Raw genomic sequence first — 20,674 nt, forward strand, 5'->3', positions numbered from 1 at the left:
TTGTGATTAAAGGTTATGGCGTCTTGAGACCGGTGCCATATCCAGGCATCCCCTTCCCAGTCCACATAAAGCACAGAATAATGGCCATGCGTTTTGGCAAAATACCAGCATTGGTTAGTCAACCAACCTGGGACTATAGTGGACCCACAGAATGCAGAATTTGTAAAGCTCAAAAGGAGGATTTTATCCTTCTAGTCTATATCTGTCCTAACCGACACAACCTTAAATCAATATTGTTAAAAAATACTTATTGACAGAGGCATTTGATCATGTAGAAAAGCTATAATAGTGAGCCTCAACCCCGACAAAGCGTAATTAAACTTTAAATTGGTGACATTCCTGACAATGGCTTACATCTGACACATACTTAAGTAATCACACCTTTACAAGACAATCAGCTCTGCTGGGTGAAGGGATTGGTGTCAGCAATGCGGACGATCGGCTGGGATGGTATCCCTCTTAATCTGATGTGTATATGGTTTTTAGCATTGTTCCTTTTACTATTATATATTAAGAAAGATAGAGTCTGAATGTTTACAATGCACAGTTACACTTTCACTTACACTTTCACTTTTAACTTATTCCTATTTTATAGACTGAATTTGTAATAACAGTAACATTGTTATGGTTTTAACTAACTGAAACAAAAAAAACTATTGATTGATTGACTGTAAACAGACCGTCTCCCCATAAAAATAAAAAATAAAACCTAGGCAAGTGCAATGTATTCATTGATTGATTAGGTTCAAGAGAGAATTTGTAGTCTAGAGTTATTAAAACATATCATTTTAGTTTACTAGCTACATAGCTCAAAATTCGGGGCTTGAACTGTACATGCTTTCAGGGTTAACATGTGTCAGACGTGTTGTTTTCCTCTTGTAATGGCTGTTTCCATATTCCAGTCATAGTTCTATGCAGCATAGGCCGAGATCTCCATCCATGTTGTTGCCTAAAACTATACTTATAGGCGATGCACATATTGATTTCCCTTCATGAAAGAGCCCCTATGCCTAATACACAAGACACTACAGGGCCATGGACTGCGCTGCCTAGCCAATTTGTTTGCCCCTTACCAACGGACCAAAAGCCTCAGGCACAGAAACTGATAGATAATGTTGACTTGACCATTCAGGCATGGGTAATTCAGTCATTGATCGCTTCACATCCAGGACGCCTCATTGTCAAAATCTCTACTTCATTACACTGGAAAATGAATGTCTAAAATTCAGAAGATCTATAGCTACTCACCAGTTCACAATAACATTTATATAACTATAATAACTATACTATCAGCACAACTAGCATTACTTTAAAGAGTTCCAACATAAATAGAATTAGCCACCACTGTCATATCTGACATGCTACATACGTAGTATTTTTGACCCCACCAACAAGGTGGTCAAGGTCTTGGACTTTCTGCAGCCAGGATACTTGTGGTGTGGTGGGCTATGTTGAGCTGGAATCATTTTCAGAGTGCCAGAAGAGGGGGATAGAAACAGGAGAATACCATTTCTACAGTCCACCCCTTCATTCTTCATCTTTCGTACTGTGGTTCCACCATATTGATCTAACCACCTCCTCCCACAAGCAGGATAGCAACTCTTATTGCAGGGTATAACGATCTTCTGTGAATTGGCAAGAGGAATGTACTGGTGATAATCGATGGTATGCCACCATAGAAGGCATGGACGAGCTTAATTGTATGCACTGTGCAATGACACATATACAGCTTAGAAGTCTCAGTAGAAGTGTGGGAGTCGTGGCAACAGGCATACCTAGCATTGCAATATCTCTGGAAGTAGTCAATATAATTCGGACAAAATAGATAATTGCTGCTCTTCGAATAAAAACTTTTTCCATTCAAGAGCTTACTGAATCACTTGAGCAGCAGGAGCTGATGCATATGCACATATTGTGTTATATGTGCTGCAGGGCTCTGCGAACCTAATATATATATATATATATATATATATTTGAGGTCTACCCTCACTATACTACTTCAGTTTGCATTTTTATAAGACTCGTGAAATTAACTATATCAACATCTCTGGACCCCTCTTGTGTACAAGTTTGAGTGCAAGATTTGCTGGTTGTCTAATGCTGTATATTTTCTATACTGTATTACCTCCTACCTATTATGGGTGCAATGCGACATTAATTTAACATTTACCCTTTTTTAAAGGGACTGTATACATCTGTAATCATTACAATCATCCACCCTAGGTCCTTAACACGATGATGTCATACGCAATAAAAATAACAATTTATCTTTGCAGTACCATTGAAAAAGAGATTTAGAAAGAGTAAATGTAAACAGGAGGTAAAGAGGGGTGTGGGCTGGTAGAAGGGGACATTCAATATATGTATAACATTTGAGCTGCCGATTTAGACTCAACCTCGTAGGAAGGTGGTGATGATGTGGGGGTTTTCAAATGTCCCTCTCCACAGATGGACTGGTTCAGGCTCCTAATCACAAGAGTGGAAGGCATTTTCAGGTGAGTCATAATGCCACTAAGCAAAAATATGGGATAATCAACCTCGAGCATCTATATATTGTGGTAGTCATCCATAGAACCCCGTCGTAGTTACGAACTTCCATTTACTATGCACCACCTGCTAAGTGATATATCTGGAGCATTTTTGTGTGTGTCTGAGACCATGTCCGAGAGTGCCTATCTTCGTAAAGTTTCCACTCAAATGTCATGCTTGCCGGAAACATGGTTTTCCCACGAAACATCTCGTTCTTGGCCAAGGATGCAACTGCAATATATTATGGAATCGTCTTTAGTGCAGTTCAGTAAATGCCCAAAAGCCCACATGAAAAGCTCAAATGTACGCTATTGGATGTGACAGTCTACTGGATTTTCCAATAGGAACTGCTTGGGCCAAAGTAGGATCTTTGAATGAGGCCCCTTATCCTCTGACTGCATAGACAAGAGCTGTATTAGTATATGTCAGAAGTGTTCCATTAATCCACTTCTTCAGCCATTGGAAGTGCTTCTGGAAATTTTCCTCTTTTGGTTTGATGTGTGGTTCTTAAATTATTTGCAAATATTTTGTTAAAGTTAAGACCTTTTATTGAACTTGGCAGCATTAGCTCTTCATACTTCCAAGTATTTCCACATAAACATGAAATAGTGGGACATTTGTCAAAGGCCTAATACTATTCTGCAATTCAGAATGTTTTCACATCCTTACCATAGGAAATTATTTACTATGTTCTTTACTAAAACTCCTTTCCTTTTATTTTCATTTTTTATTTAGGGATGCAGATCTATTCCTGTTAGACATGCGGAACGTGCAAGCCTTTGACGTGGGCTGGCTTGTATTCGACATCACTTTGACCAGCAATCACTGGGTTATTAATCCACAGAACAATCTGGGTCTGCAACTCTGTGCTGAAACAGGAGATGGTAAGCAATTGTGCAAAACCTGACTTGGAATATATTTATTTAATTCAGGTAAAATACATCATTTTCCGAGTAATTTATGTATCTAACGTTTATTTTCGATTTAGTTTAAATTCCTGGTGTCTCTAAGGAATACCTGACCTTGAGCCTTTTTGTTTATACCTTTTTGTATTTGACATTTTTAACTTTCTCTGGAAACGGTATTAGACGCCCTACACTACTTTCAGAGATCAACACTAAAAGAACGTAGAGAAATGCAGCAAAGGCTTCTGTTTCCTGACATCTAAGCTAGTCATATTGTCTGAAATAATGATGTAGCCCTTCCCATTGCTTCCTTCTCTTTGGCGCTGTGTGGGTTTGTTAGGACATGGGAGTGAAGTGAGGCTAAGTTGCCCCTCATCCTTCGAAACATCTGAGGGAATATAAAAGGATTTTGTTCTATCACAGCTGGAAAGGCAAAGACACCATAACCGAACCTAACCTGCACAGTGGAGCTAAGATAAACCTTTGTCTACACTATTTCTACAGCTGTAGCATTCTTTTCGTTATTTAAATAAAATATGCAAATGCGACTTTTAAGTGGCTACAGCAGTCTAATGTGTTTAAGCTGCACTTATATATTACGTTCTTCATACCTGAGCTCTACACCTAACTATAATAGGGTTTTATCTTCATTCACCAATGTCTTGATGCAAACTATTGACCTGTTTTTGTAGTGTCTTGCATGTTTTAGGATGGAACCTTTCTGGCTCCTAATGGAATCCGTATCAGTGAGACATAATTGCTAGAATAGAATGTAATGAAATCTTGATTGAGAATCTGGGAGTTCACAGGTATACGCAGAGGAATAAAGATGTGTGATTTACAGCTCCATGTGTAGTGTAGTCATTGGCAGGTACCCAGGTTAGGAAGACACAACTGGCAACGAAATAGGAAATAAGTAACAGGAATAAGAAAGTGCTCTCCTGGAGATTTTGCCATAGTCTAAGCAAACTGCTTGTGTATTCCTTGTGTGCCTTCATTGGAATGCTGAGTGGACAGTTGGCATATGTGGAGTTCAAAGCACAACTCCAGTCGGAGTGAAGTAATTAATTGGAAAGGAAGCTTCACTAAGGAGTTTATGCATCATTGGTCAAGAAGCTACGATCAAGACCCTACTAAAAGGTACTGCACTGCTCGGCAAAAATAAAGTTATATACCGTACGGGTTGTTAATACTGAAGACGTATACTACCAGGTTTACTGAGCAATGCAAGGCTCAGGCAGAGGTCAACCAGGTGTTAGAAAATGCAAACTGACATGTAGAAGGGAGGAAATAAATAACTTACCAAGCTCACTAAAGAGAGTCATCGTGCCACAGCATTCAATGGAATAGCTCAAGAACAAGTGCTCAGGTTGTGCTTAATGAGCTGTCCATTCCTAAAGCAGTCGATCATCCTACAGCATCAGGGAGCACACTACTCTCAATGTCAGTAAATTTCACACTGGTCAACAATGGTGCCCCCTTCCTGAAACTGCCACCACCTTTCAATACTGCCAAAGGCAAAATATTGGCAATAGATGGGCTGCTTGGATATAGATATTTGAATATTTCATTGATATATATATATGTGCAACTATATCTCTTGGATCAGTCTTCATGGTGTTTTGATCATACGATCTGAGCTGGTTACTGGAAGCTTTAAGCTGCCATCTGCAGGGTCAGGGCTTGTTAAAGTTGGTAAGGAGTCAGCAGCAGTCACTGAGCTTTTAGAGTCATTCTTTCTTTCACCATTTTGAGTTGAAGACTGATGAAACACAGGCCTAAAGTGAGAAGAGTCTCTGGTAAAAGATTTCCAGGTTGCTAGGTAGTCACCATGTGTCCCTTAGTAGACACCACTTGGAAAGGTTCAGCATCATAGGGAGCATCAGATTTCCTTTTGTGCATCAAACTTTCAGGGTGCAAGACCAGGCACTTTCTTTGGAAAACTTCATGAAGACCCTGACTTTTCATAGCCTTGTACATATGGAGGAAGGCAATGTAGCGCAAGTCGTTGCGTTGCCTTTCTGTGCATCAAAGAGGCATTCCATGGGTGCTGCAGTGGGTGTTCCCAACTAACCCCCATGGATTTGAACGCATTCCCATTTCACAAGGATTTGTAAACCTGGGACTGCATCAAAAGCCTGTGCCTCCCACGGGTGGCATAGCAAGGAGAAATAACTTTATTTCTCCTTGTTTGTTTCCTCTTTCTATGTGTGCTGCATTCTGCATTGTTTTTGTGCAGAATGGTGTCCCTACCTGCACATAAACTACCATTCCTACAACACAGACACCCCTGCACCATGGTGCAAGGGTGCCTGTGTTGGCACACAGCAGCCAATTGTGCCCAGTCTCAAGGAAGAGGACAGGAATGTGCTGTACCTCACAGAGTCCTGTCCTTTTCTTTGGATGCAGGCCAGCACAACAAAGTGACATGCTTTACTGCCCTGCATCAAAAACTAGTAAATAGTAAATAAGCCCCTGAGTTTTGGGGTATCTTTGGCTGCTGAGATATTTCAGAACGTTATCAGCAGATTATTTCAACCTGTTGCAGATGCTTTCAATTACAGTGATGACATACTGGTCTTTGGGAGAACCCAGAAAGAACACAACAATGCTCTGACTCAAGTGTGCCAGTTACTTGTTGATGCTCAACTCACTTTAAATGCAGTGAAATTTGAAATTCACAAAACCAAACTTGGGGCCAGACTTACAAGGCCCTAGCGCCAAAGGAGCGTCATTTTCAGCTCCAGTGGTGCTTTTCACTGCACCATATTTATATGCAAAAAGTGGCTTAATGCAGTTTTCCGCATCAGAGGGGCATGCAATGGGTGTTTCTGTGGGTGTTCCACTGCAACACCCATTGCTTTTGACTCTGCCCCAGATTTACAAAAAGGTGTAAATCTGAGGCAGCGCCAAAAACTAATGCCATCCCCGGGGTGGGGTTAGCATGCAACAACGAGAGGGAATACTTATATTCCTCCTCCTTTTATGCTCTTCCTATATATGCTGCATTCTGCAGCAAACATAGAAAGAGCAGAAAGCCATGAAGGTGTCCCTTCCTGCACATTAACAATCATTCGAAAATGGCGCTTTGGTACTTCTATGTGTGCTGCATTTTGCAGCACACTAGGAAGTGCCAAATCGCCATTGTAGGAGAACCTTCTTGCACATAAACAATCTATCCCTTCAACACAGACACCCTTGCAGTATGGTGCAGGATGCCTGCGTTGGCACAGGTAGCTTAATTCAGAGCAGGTGCAGGGGGAAACCCAGGGGTGCTATTTGTGGCACAGCACTGCGCCACTTATTTGTAAATCTGGGCCTTGTTTTTTTCAGCACTCATTCTCTGATAGGGGAATGACTCCAGGACCACACAAGTACAAGCTCTGTCATCCGCTTGAGCCCCCACCCGCGCAATGCTTTCTAGGCATGGCCAGTTACTGCTCAAGATCCATACGCAATTCTGTCACAGTGAGTGCACCATTGAGAGACATGACAAAATGGAATGTCCCTTTTAAGTGGTCTCCTGAATATGATCAGAGTTTCAAAGAAATAAAACTTGCAATTGAGAATGCAACTGAAATGGCCTACTTTGATTCCAAGCTGCATACCAAGGTACCAGTAGATGTGACCCCGGTAAGGCTGGGGACAATTCTTGCTCAACACAATGGCCATCCGAATGCTCAGAGACACATTGTGGCCTATGCCAGCTGAAGTCTGTCTGAAACAGAATGTGCCTACTCCCATCCGAAAAAGGAGAGTCTAGCTGTGGTGTGAGCCTGCAAACATTTTCATGTATTCCTCTAAAGGAAACGATTTACTGTCATCACAGACCACCAGGCATTGCTTACCTTTTTAGGAAACCCGAAAGCTAAGATGCCTCCTTTGCATCAAAAGGTGGGGGTTGAGGCTGCTAGAGTACGACTATGAGATTGCACACAAACCGGGGAAGGGTCAGAACCCAACACATTACTTTTGACAAACACCACTACAAGGTCCTAGTTTGACATCCAGGACAGCTGAAGAATATCTAAATTTTATTGTGAGGTCCAGAACACCAGCAATTCTGTGTGTGGACCAAATCATTGCTGCTATCAACACAGATCAAGACATGAATATTGTCAAAGAACTCATTGAGACACAATCATGGAGATGACGCACATGATCTTTGGCTGATAATACTGAATTCCAAAAGTAAAAAAATGCACTTCTGGAGTTAGCTGTCACACAAGAAGGCATAATACTGAGAGGCCCAAGAATTATCATACCTAAGGGCCTAAGGCAATGGGTAATCAAGCTGGCCCACGAAGGACATCTTGGTATTGTTGCCACCAAAAGAGCTTTAAGAGACAGGGTGTGGTTCTTCTGACTAGATGAGTGAGTATAAAAGGAATTGAAAGCATGCCACATCTGCAATTGCCTGTATCCCAAGGTGACGCAGCTCCCAGTGACTATGTATGTCTTTCTTGTCCGTGCCTGGGAGAGAATCACAGTTGACTTCTTCAGATTATTAAAATATGGACAGCATCTCATGGTAGTCGTAGATGAATATTCCTGTTTTCCTTGGGTGGAAACGCTGCTCTCAACAGCCTATGATAAAGTCATAGAAAGGCTTAATGGCATCTTTGCAACTTGGGGTATCCGCGAGATCCTTACTTATATCCGATAATGATCTACCCTTCAAGAGTTCAAAGAGTTTCTTGTGCGACCCAACATCAAACACCAAAAAGGTACACCCTTCTAGCCCAAGCCAATGGTGTAGTTGAAAGGTGTATGGGCAGCCTCAACAGGGTAATTCAACAAGTGTCCATGAAAGAAATTGATTGCAGCCAAGCTGTGTTCCAGCCTCTCTGGGCCTATCACTCAACTCCTCACTCTACAATGGGTGAGAGCTTAGCTACCTTGTTATTTGAGAGAGCCATCAGAACAAAACTACCTCAGTGAACATCAGATTGATCAGTGAATGCTGACAGAGTTTGTGACACTGATGCTACTCGTAAGAGCAAAATGAATGTGTATGCTGATCAGCGTTGACACGCCCAGGAAACAGTCTTTGACAAAGGAGACTGAGTACTATTAAAGCAGTGGCAGAAACGACAGAAGGACATTCCTTTTGTCACTGACCCGTTACAGGTGGTGGCGTGCAAGGGACACATGGTGACAGCACATCATCTTGAGAGGTCCATTACTTGGAACACATCACACTTTAAACCCCTACCTGCAACTACAGTGGAGGTGACCACACGCACAGGTCGGGCTCTTGAGACTGAGCCTGTACTGCTGTTGCCTGATATGAGTGGACCTCAATCACCACGCATCACTCAAGCCAGCAGACAAGTGCAGGCTCCTCGCATACTGATTGAGGAGATGTGATTTTAAATTATGCCTGCCATCTTTTATTTAAAAAAGGGGGAGATGTAGCATGATGATTCCATACTCACTAGGGCCCTTGTAATCCTGGGTGGACTCTGAACAGGAACTGTTGCATATTGATGCTATACTCACTAGGACCCTTGTAATTCTGGGTAGACTCTGAACAGGAACTGTGTGATATGCAGGGGAGGTGTCTGAGTGTGAGGTCTGGGAAGTATGCGGAATGCACAGTGTGTGAATGGATTGTATACATAGTGCAAATTGTTGTTCTGCATGAATGATCCTTATTGCAAAGAGTTGCTTCTATTGGCCCATAGTGATGAAAAAGAAAATATGAAACTGAAAAATTCCCAAATTGCTGTATGAAGAATAAAGGTGGCAAGAATTTAACATGAAAAGTGATCACTTGTGGGCCTGTTTTCTGGAGAGTACAGCAATGTGTATTTTACACAAGCTATTTCACTTTGGAATTTAAAAGACACAGGGGCTGATTTATAGAGACTTCTCACAACTGCAAAGCAATGCAAAGTCACGCAGTGGGAAAAGTCTTGAAAGGCTATTTACATACCAGTGCAAAACGTTTTCATGCTGGAAAAGTGTTTTTATACCACAAATAGCACTTTCTATTTTGACAATGGTGAAATTACTTTGGTGATAGTTGGGCATTCCAACAAAATCACCCTTTTATGCCAATCCCTATCTATTAAAATTGTTAGATCAAGCTCTGCATGAAAAATAATTTCTCCTTGACACAGCTGCAAAGTTGAAATATATTTATTTCTCCAAATAGTGCACACATTTTATGTGTGCTGCCCTGGACAGCACATATCCTATGGGTGAAATGTTTTTAAAATTGTCTGGGTATAGTATTTTGTACTGTAAGAGTATATATCTAGTGGAAAGTTCTGTGTGTGTGTGTGTGTGTGTGTGTGTGTGTGGTGCTAGGCAGTCAGATGGACCATCAGGGAAGGTGGTGAATGTAGCAGTAGGAAATATTTAGTAAATATGAATCTGCTCTTCTTTCTATACTTTGTTCAGGGTAGTGCCTCAACTTTAGCCTGGGTGTTTGTCCTTTTGGTCTTGATTTATTTGTTACATTTTACTCTGTGTTTCTATATTGGTGTGGGATTTTTCTTGTCTTTTCACTCAATGACTGTTTGTGTGCTGCACAAATACTTTACTCATTGTGTCTAAGTTAAGCATGACTCCAGTTATGCCAAGCTACCAGAAGGTTACGCACAGGTTAATTTAGTGACTTTTGTGACTAACCCTGACAAGAATTATGGTTGTTGGTTGAGAAAGATTTTCAACCCCTTCAATCAAAAACCCAAATTCTCACACCCTCCGATTGTGATGGTGACAGGAGATAGTAGTTTTTTTTTCCAGGTCTCACGTTCTAATTAACTATGAATTGGCACAGCTCACCCTGTTGCCTTTCAGGTTAACAAAAGTTCCTCAACCCCCCTCAGCTGCCCTTCCCTGAGCTGATATGTGTCACATTCCTCAGCCTAAGTCTTGCTGACAAAAGGCCTGAGCCATTTTTCTATTCTGAGTTCAGTTTTCACATGTCATTAGTGGAAGCACTGACAGACCAGTTACTGGCAGGATAATGCTAATTAACCTACTTGAGGGTTAGACACACAATATCTAACATTTTAAAAGTCAGGGTTCCTAAATAATTATTTAAAATCTAATTTCACCACTGAACTGGGTTTTAAAAAAACATTAAAAATAGTGCTTGAATTATTCCAGTAGCTTGTCGGAAATAAATGATATCAAAGTTATCATTTTATTCAGAACTTTAGTTTTTCTAGTAGGACAAATATAGACCTTCACAGTAAAAATAGCCTTGGGGTAGTTGGGTAGTAGAAATTGAGATAATGGTTCATTAGAGTGTGAGCCCTGGTCAAGTAGCAACCACAATCCTAGTCAGGGTACCCCAACAACCCGAATTTAACCTGTGCTCAACCCCCTGATAGCTTGGCACAGAGCAGTCAGGCTTAACTTAGAGGCACTATGTAAAGTATATGTGTAACACTTCAAACAGTAAAACAGTGAAACATCACACAAAAGATCCCACAATAGGTTATAAATATTTAGTAAAAATTAATAAATAAAACAAGACCAACATGAGAAAAATCCAATCAGTAGAATGGGAGTTATGCATTTTTAAAGAGTAAACTGCAGTATAGCAACTAAAAGCATAAAGTGCTAGCCTTGGCTATCTGGACCCATTGAACCGGAGCAAGGTCAAAAGTTCAAGATTGCTGCAATGGAGCACGGGTTGGTTACAGTCCTAGAATAATCCTGCTGAAGGTTTACCTTCTCACGTTTTCTGTCAAGAGTCCTGTTCTTGTGGAAGAAGGTCACCAGGAGCAAAAGGAGCGTCACTGGTGGTGGTCGGGGTGGCGGAAACAGCAGGTTGGCTGGATCTTCACACTGGCGGTCTCCATGGGCAAACAATTCTTGATGTGGGAAGAGACGAGTTTGGGGTTGCTTGTGCTGATTTTCAGATCGTGCTGCGTGACTTTGGTGCAAACAGGCTTTTTCGTGGTTATGAACAGTGCTTAATTTGTGCTTGTTGTTTCTGGTGCTGAGCACCATCACTTATTTTTGAGGGCCGGGGCTTATTCTTCTGCCTCAAGCATTTTCTGCGAGGAAAAGACACATATGGGAAAGACGGAGGAAGAGAAAAGCAGAAAAGCATCACAAAGGGAGAAAGTAGAAAGCTGCAGGAGTGAGATAAAGGGACAGGGAGTGGCTTTATATGGATTGAAGAGGCCAGAGATGGCTTCATGATTACTCTGCCTCAGTATTCTGTGTTGCCACATTTAATTGCAGCAGCCGCGTGTTTAAGAGGAGGGCTTTGGGCACCATCAAGTTTTTATTTACAAATTAAGCACTGGTTATGAAGTACCTAAAAGCTTGACTTTGATTACTTGTGATCCACACTAAGGGGCCAGGACCTGGGAGGCCCCACGTTGGGGGTCAGAAGCTTGTTGGAAATGGGTCCAGGAGATTTGGAAAGCCTGTTATGTCCTGAGACTCACATCAGGAGACCAGCAGACTAGACTTTTGAGTCACTCTGGGGTCCTGGGTTCAGGATGGGTTGTGGGTCCAGTTCTTCCTCCACACACAAGAGGACAGCAGGTCAACATGGCAAGGCAGCAGCTCCTTGAGAGTAGTAGGCCAGCAGAGTGGCAGTCCTTTTAGCAGTAAAGCAGTCCTTCATCCTTGAAGAGTATCCACAGGTCCAGAAGCGTACTGAAGTGGTGGTGTCTAAGGTGCTTCTTTTACACAATGGTGCCCCAGTTCTTGAAGGTGGGAGAAGCTTCTAAACAGTGAAATGCATGAACATCCCTACCTCTCCTGCCCTGACTCCAAACTGGCTGAAGTGACAATGCATGGCTGTTAAGTCCCTTTTGTGGAGACAGGGCACAGCCTATTCAAATGATGGCCTATCCCGTCACACCTATGCTCCCATTGTGTTAGGTGTCTAGGAGAAATCTACCAAGCCCAACTGCCAACTACACCCAGTCATGTGACCAGAAACAGGCTTCAGGCACCAAATGGTAAAGACAAGAAAATGCCAACTTCTTAAAAGTAAAAACAACAAACTGTACCTTGTATGACATCAGTTAACAAACACAATACATTATTAACTTGTGATCAAGAAATGTAATCAGCTTGACCACATTTTTTGATTCAATCCTTATTTAACACATCAGCCCATATACTTTGGAAAACCAAACCGTTAGTCAAAATCTCAAACAATTTGGAAAACCCACCACATACTCTTAGACATAAAGTATGAGCAACAGTTGTGAATTTTACAGTTTGTAAAATGTTTGCCCGATAATAAATAGTTTGAGACAAATTAAAATGCTGCAGTTCCCACTTTCGTACATACGGAGTGACCTATTTTTCTCAATTGTCCATATTCCTACATGGAAGCTGCACAAGGGGTTGAAGCACCTTATTTCTATAGATAAGAGGTTGACACCCTTATTCACAAACAGTTTCCCTGTGTCCAGTGATCACTTCAGCTGGTTCCTAAGTTCCTGAAAGTGGCATTTTCAGATTTGTATTTTAAAGTCTGACTTCACCATAAACTGGGATTTTAAATTAGGATTCCAGAGACACCAAACATGAACCAGTCATCAGTTCCCATTTGGAAATTACTCTTATAAAATGTAACAAAGCAACTCTGGTGTCATCCTATCGGAAAGTTAGGCCTTGAGTAGTGAAAAATAAATTTAAGGGTTTTTCACTACCAGGACATGTAAAACCTAACAGTACATGTCTTACTTTTTAGAAACACTGCACCCTGTCCACTGGGCTGTTCAGGGCCTATCCTAAGTGTGACTTATATGTCTAAAAAGGGAAGGTTTGAGCCTGGCAAAAGGTTTATTTTGCCAGGTCAAAACATCAGTTTAACTGCACACACAGGCCCTGCAATGGCAGGCCTGAAACATTTTTAATGGACTACTTAAGTGGGTGGCACACTTAGTGCTGCATACCCACTAGTAGCAAAGCATTTACATGCCCTGGTCACATGTAATGCACCTTACTAGGGATGCATTAGTAAATTGATTGCGTCAAATGAGTATAAGCCAATGTTGACATGTTTAGAGGAAAGAGCACAGGCACTTTAACAATGGTTAGCAGTGGGAAAGTGCACAGAATCATAAGGCCAACAAAAACAAATTCAACAAAAATGGAGGAGTGAAAGCAACACATTGGGGAATGACCCTGCAGACAGGACTGTTTCCAAAAGTGGGTTATCATTGTAGGTACAAGCCAACATGAAAGTCTTGCATGTACCACTTTTTTGAATAATAGGCCCTATACCTTGTGGCCTACAAGACTTACTTAGGGATAATTTATATAATATTTAAAAGTAGTTTATTTCCCTGTGAAACTGGGTTATTCTGACAGGTTTGTGGGTAGGTTTAAAAGCTATAGGGGACAGGCGACACTGCCTGATGCCTTGTTTTCTTTGTCACAACATGTGCTGCAGTTCATAAGTGACAATTAATCTTTCTATGCCGTTGATGTATTTTCCTACAAAATATAGTATGATCTTATTGGAAAGTTAAGCTGACAGTTTTAAGTATCAAAGCATATACACCAATTTCAAACTCCTCTTCTTTTACCTCCCAAACACATGGCCAGTGGTAACAATAGCCAAGATGAGGGCAAGAACCAGTAGATGAAGCCATTCCATTTGTCTTTATAATGGATTCCCTTAACACATTTTGGCCATAAAATGTAGTTAATGTCTGCATGATCTAAAGTTTGTTTGTACTCCTACCTTGTTTCCCACTCTAATTCAGATCTAACACTTCCTATGAATGGCTTTCTTAGCTGCTTTTTCACAACTCCACATTTTGTCTGTTTCTTGTTATGGTAGTTTTCAGTCAACTTCAAATTTAAATCTCATTTGCATGTTAAATATCTATAATTTGTTATTCTTCTTTGTGCTTTTGTCATTATAATCACAGTTATCATGCTGTTTTACTTTGCATCTGTTTGAAAAAGGAAATGCAGACACAATGTTAACAACAACCTGAAGAACTGTGTCTGTTAATAAGGGAGAAAACAAAGGGGTTCCAGAATATCAAAGGCTCTGTTGTTTTCAACAAAGGTAACTGATAGTGTAAATGTGGTGTTTCTGGATGTAGGAAAATCATTTGATTCTATTCACAGAACCCAGGTAGGACAGTATGTGACCAACTACAGACAGATAGTGGTTTTGTTATCAACTGGCAAGCACATCTTTTAGCATCCTTAATATTTCATATGTCTCAAATAGTAACAAAGTGAGGATGATTTTTTTCTTCTTGCTTTTAAATTGAAGAATGGTCTATATGCTATAATTGCTCGTTCTTTGAACTTGTCAAATTGTCAGACTGTGGAATGACCTTAGGAACATGGATATCCCAAACATCTAACTGTTGACATAACCAACCTATACATTGGACAAGAAGCTGCAGTGAAGACAGGCATGGTGAAACATACTAGGAGTTATACTAGTCAGCATTATTTCCCCCTTACCTAGTGAACCTGATTACAGAATGCATAATCATAGACTATAGGGTATGAAAGATGATTGTAAATTCAAATTTTGTGGAAGACACATCAATAACCTTTGTCATGCTGATATATCTAATCTCTCAGCTAGCATTCAATAATACATGGTAGGCCTCAAAATTAAAACAAGGAACATAATGGGACTGCAGCTAAATGTAAAGAAGAATTGACAAAGACAAAGAGGTCTAACTTTATTGTGCCAACACAGGTAGACACAGGCATTCAGAGATGCTGACTAAATCTGCCAGTGCTCAGAAAAAAGTTATCATAACAGAGTGCATACAGAATATACTGAACGCAGCAAAAAGCAGGATGTAGTATTTTTCAGATGTAAAATAGTCCTTTAAGCATAAGAATGGAAGTATGTCCTTGGTGGTAGAATGTTACATAGAATTACCACATCACTCTATGTCATTATGGACCCTGTCTCCAGTCTGAAATGTTTCACTTACAAATCATTGCTTTCAGGTCTGTTCATCTAATTAGTTAACTGAAAACAAAATAGGACTGCATCACCCAGAATGCATTACGGTTCCACACAAAGGAGCAGGACTGGAAAAAGCATTCATAAAGAACTGGAGAGAAGTGGCCAACCTGATGATACATTAAATACACACTACCATGAGGTGAGAGAGTAATATTCCTATGTGAAAGCTCAAATCCTTCTTTATGTACATTTCAAAGAACTGATAAAATATGACTTGCAGACAGCTGTGCTGTGAAGCCAGACCTAAAAATATCAAAGTAATGAATAAAGGTGCAGAAACAAACTAACGTTCATGGTGAAGACCTTGCAGTGATCGACAGCTTCTTCTTTCTGAAATCAAAAATAATAAAGGTTCAGGAAGTCATAATTTGTGCTACAGATTAATACTGGGTAGAACTGCAAAGAAAGACATAAAAATGTTTCACTGATGTATCCACTGGAACCTAGAAAACCTAGAACAAAGGTCAGAATTGAACAGGTGTTGGCACTCCTCATATCGCTGTATGAGGTGAAAGTTGCACTGATAAGAAACACAACAGGAAGAGCAATGATGCCTTCAAATTGTGGTGCTGAAGAATATTTCTGAAAACACCAATAACAACCAGGAAAATAAACAGATAGACCCGTGATCAAATTAAGCCAGAACTATCACTCAAAGCACAGGTGGCCAGACTGAAACTTTCATACCTTGGACACATTATATGAAGACTGATTTCTCTGCAAACGTGTGATACCATGAACAAATGGAAAAGGAAGACGATGACCAGCAGCAGGGTGGATGGTCTCAATTATGACAGCAATGAATATTTATTTGAGGAGTTAGAAGAATCAAATAGAGAGGACATTTTAAAGACAGTCCATGTATATGCTCACCATAAATTATAATTACCTTAATAGCTTGAATTGAATCTGGAGGTCTGTTTAAAACATAAAAAATACTGCTGCACTGAAAAAAAGACAAAACATGATTATTTTATGTACAGAAGGTATCTATGACATAAAGGATGTAATGTGTGATGATTCAGTGTACGATTTCAAAGTAAATTAGTCTCTCGTGTATATCAAAACAGTCACTAGATAGGTGGGGGAAATATACACCAAATATCCAATAGCACTAGGTGAATACTTCTCTGGGTTGAGCCAAAGCCCAGTCTATTTTGATTCACTCTATGTAAATTTTTTAAAAATTGGTAGCAATGGGACTTGCCAAGTCAGACTTTTAAACTGGCACAGCATAGATAAAAAACTGATCAGTTTTTGATAGACTGAAATAAGTATGCTGCATTTCAAAAGAAAAAACACCAGGAGATATATATATATATATGTTCAGTGGCATGTGTAGCTGCAGATACACAGGCTGTGCATTATCCTGCCATCTAGTTTTTCTTCGAAGAAGTCTTTTCGAGTCACAAGACCGAGGGACTCCTCCCTTTCGGCTCCATTGCGCATGGGCGTCAACTCCATCTTAGATTGTTTTCTTTCCGCCATCGGGTTCGGACTGTTCCTCTTGGCTCCGTATTTCAAATCGGGAAAGTTAGCTAAATATCGAAAATTCAACGGTATTGTTATCGCTCGGTACCGGGTTAGTATTATCGTATCGGCACTGATCGCAGAGGTGCTCCGGCGGCCCTTCGGGGCTTCCGATCTTCAGCGGGGCCTGGTCGGCCCGACCGCATCCATCGATGAAGCTAATTGACCGGACCCCCTTCCGCTTCTGTCCGAAGTGCCACTCGAAGTATCCTCATACAGACCAACACCTTGTCTGTAATCTGTGTTTATCACCAGAACACAGGGAGGATACTTGTGAGGCCTGTCGGGCGTTTCGATCAAAAAAGACCCTATGTGATCGAAGAGCGAGAAGACTACAAATGGCGTCGACACCGAGAGAACAACTCGACGTCGAGGCGGATGAAAGAATTTGAATCCACTGTACGGACTCTTACGAATCCGAAAGTGAGCGACCCACGACGATGCAGAAAACAGTGAGTAAAACTGCCCGTCCAAGACTCACACAAAGATCGTTAAGGCCAAAGGGATGCCACCGCCAGCAGGCCATGGCTTAACCCATCGAAAAGAAGGTGACCAAACATCCACACCGAAAAAAGCCAAAGAATTGCCAAAGACATCCGACTCTGGTCGAGATTCAGGCACCGAATGATCTCGACACTGAGAGTTCGACTCACCCAAGGTGAGAAAAGTAACGTCGGAACCGAAAAAGGCTTTATCGGAAGCATTGGTACCAAAAAAAGCGGCTTCGGAGCCGAAAAGAAGCTCTTGCACAGAAGAGCAAGGACTTTCCAGCCAAATGCACGGAAAAACACAGATTTGAGGAGGAAATAAGTATGGTGGAACCAAACCATACGCAAAGGAGGTTGCATATTCAGAAAGAGACTGGAAAAATACAAACTCTTCCTCCAATCAAAACCAAAAGAAAGCTGGCATTTCATGAGTCAGAAATGCAGCCGAAGGCGAAGGTGGCCAGAGATAAAACCCCACCACCAAGGTTTTCTCCACAACCTTCCCCACTACATTCACCACAGCTGTCCCCGGTAAGAACACCTCCAATGCAGTCACCTACGCATACAGGGATGACACAGGATGATCTTGATGCATGGGACTTATATGATGCACCAGTATCAGACAACAGCCCAGATTGTTACCCAACAAGGCTGTCACCTCCAGAGGACAGTACTGCATATACGCAGGTACTATCAAGGGCAGCTACGTTCCACAATGTAGCAATGCATTCAGAGCCAACCGAGGATGATTTCCTGTTCAACACCTTAGCATCTACCCACACTTCCTACCAGAGTCTGCCAATGCTCCCGGGCATGCTCAAGCATGCAAAACAGGTATTCCAGGAGCCAGTTAAAGGAAGGGCTATCACGCCTAGGGTAGAGAAAAAATACAAGCCTCCCCCAACGGACCCTGTGTTTATAACACAGCAACTTACACCAGACTCAGTGGTTGTAGGAGCAGCAAGGAAGAGGGCAAACTCTCAATCCTCAGGAGACACTCCACCGCCTGACAAAGAGAGTAGGAAGTTTGACGCAGCGGGCAAACGAGTGGCAGCACAGGCAGCCAATCAATGGCGGATCGCAAACTCACAAGCCCTACCTGCTCGCTAAGACAGGGCACACTGGGTGGAGATGCAACACATTATACAACACTTGCCCAAAGAACACCAGAAATGTGCCCAGCAGGTTGTGGAAGAAGGACAAGCAATATCCAACAACCAAATAAGGTCCGCATTAGACTCGGCACACACGGCAGCACGAACGGTCAACACTGCAGTAACCATTCGCAGGCATGCATAGTTACAAAGCTCTGGATTCAAGCCAGAAATCCAACAAGCAGTGTTAAACATGCCTTTTAACCAGGAACAATTGTTTGGGCCGGAAGTGGACACAGCAATTGAAAAATTAAAGAAGGACACGGACACGGCAAAAGCCATGGGTGCGCTCTACTTCCCACAGGGCAGAGGCACATTTAGAAAGCCACAATTTAGAGAGGGGTTTTGAATGCAAACGCCAGAGCCTTCCACCTCGCAAACCAGACCCACCTATCAAGGACAATACCAGAGAGGAGGGTTTTGAGGCTCATATAGAGGTGGACAATTCCCAAGAGGAAGGGGAAAGTTCCAGACACCTAAGACAAGTCAAACCAAACAGTGACTTCAATGTCACAAAACCCCAACACTTAACACCAGTGGGGGGGAGACTTACCGCATACCACCAAAACTGGACACACATAACTACGGACGCATGGGTCCTAGCCATTATCCAACATGGTTATTGCATAGAATTCACAAATTTCCCACCAGATGTGCCCCCAAAAGCACACAATATGTCCAAACAACACTTAGACCTATTACAAATAGAGGTCCAAGCATTATTACAAAAACAAGCAATAGAGTTAGTACCCAACCATCAGAAAGGAACAGGTGTCTACTTACTATATTTCCTAATTCCAAAATGGGTTTATAACCTGTTCTATGTGAACATGTCTGCTAAGAAGCACACATGTTGTTCTGGTAACATTATATGCAAAGGATATCATATTAAAATATACAACTTATATTGCAAGCATATGGACACCACATTTAGATGACTACACATTTTTTTCATTTTATTTATTTATATTTTTGTTGAATATGGTTTCCATACAAAATAAAAAATATAACCATCACCCTAGCTTGCCAACTCAGACCTATTTGGTTTGCCAAAGTTTGTTTGGCTCTGTGTAAGTCTGTGGGCAGTTATTGTAAGCTTGCCCAACAGGAAGAGGGTAGCAGTGGAGGTGAAAAAATCCTCTAAGCCGCACAGTGACCTGTGAACATCTTCTAATGCTTGCAGTTTCAGCATAAAAGGCGGGTGGTATTTTTGAATGTAAAGGGTTTGAATTAGCCAAAAAGTAATTATCTTCTACTGTCCTCATAATATTTCTTGTCTTTCTGCAGTTATCTGCCTTATCTGGCAACACCTAGAATAGAAAGCACAAGCAATCTTCATACAGTACAGCCGCAGACTTTGTATCTTTCTTTCTCTAAAATTACTATTTCTTTCAAATTCATGTTATTATCATGGTCCCTCATTTGTAGACTCGCTTATAGATAAAGTACAGTGAATGTATACTTTAAACACACGGCGCCCGATTGATAAAGAAAGCAGTACATCTACACTCACAGATGCATAGCTAAGTCTTAATGTAGCTAATACTTCCTAGGTTTCACAGAAAGTTCCTAGAGTTTACAAGGAAAGCTGCGCCAATCACAGATTTCCAAGCGGTTTTCTGAGAAAGTCAAGTGATATTCTCATCACGATCCAATTCTCAATTGTTAGGAATTTTTAGTAACAGTAAATTTTACACACGGAAAATGGGATGCCCTGTGCAAAAGCTCGCTTTTTTATCTGGGAGAAAAACATTCTTTACTGTGGAGAAACACCAACTGTTACATAGCCACTAATTAATTTCTCTTTCCACCCTGGAAAATGGATTCATGCCAGTACTATGCTGGAATAAATAGGTGTAGGGTCCGCAGGCTGCTTTCTACGGAACCTCAGCTCCTGCTCTCGCCTTCATGGCTCCTCTTATCTCCAACAGTAACATTTTCTACTTAGGTGAAAAAAATTGTAAATCTGGGCATTCGTTTGCCCGATTTAGAATGCTTCTTTTTGCCGGATTTAGGATTAAGCGTTCTGTGTAGGGCACCTTGCATTATCGTCCTATTTAGTCTCTTACCCAAAGCAAAGCACCCAAAACGTAGACGAAGACATTAAAAATAAGAATG

At 41.3% G+C, this 20,674-nt stretch overlaps 1 protein-coding gene across 1 annotated transcript in view; it reads left to right on the top strand.

Moving 5' to 3' along the window:
* Positions 1 to 20,674, top strand: part of BMP5 (bone morphogenetic protein 5) — an 808,157-nt gene that overhangs the window by 339,715 nt on the left and 447,768 nt on the right. Inside the window, exon 3 of the mRNA XM_069235783.1 lies at positions 3,265 to 3,413. Coding sequence (XP_069091884.1) covers positions 3,265 to 3,413 — 149 coding nt within the window. The remainder of the gene's footprint in view (positions 1 to 3,264; positions 3,414 to 20,674) is intronic.

This window comes from Pleurodeles waltl, chromosome 5 (genome assembly GCF_031143425.1).
Source record: "Pleurodeles waltl isolate 20211129_DDA chromosome 5, aPleWal1.hap1.20221129, whole genome shotgun sequence".
NCBI lineage: Eukaryota > Metazoa > Chordata > Amphibia > Caudata > Salamandridae > Pleurodeles > Pleurodeles waltl.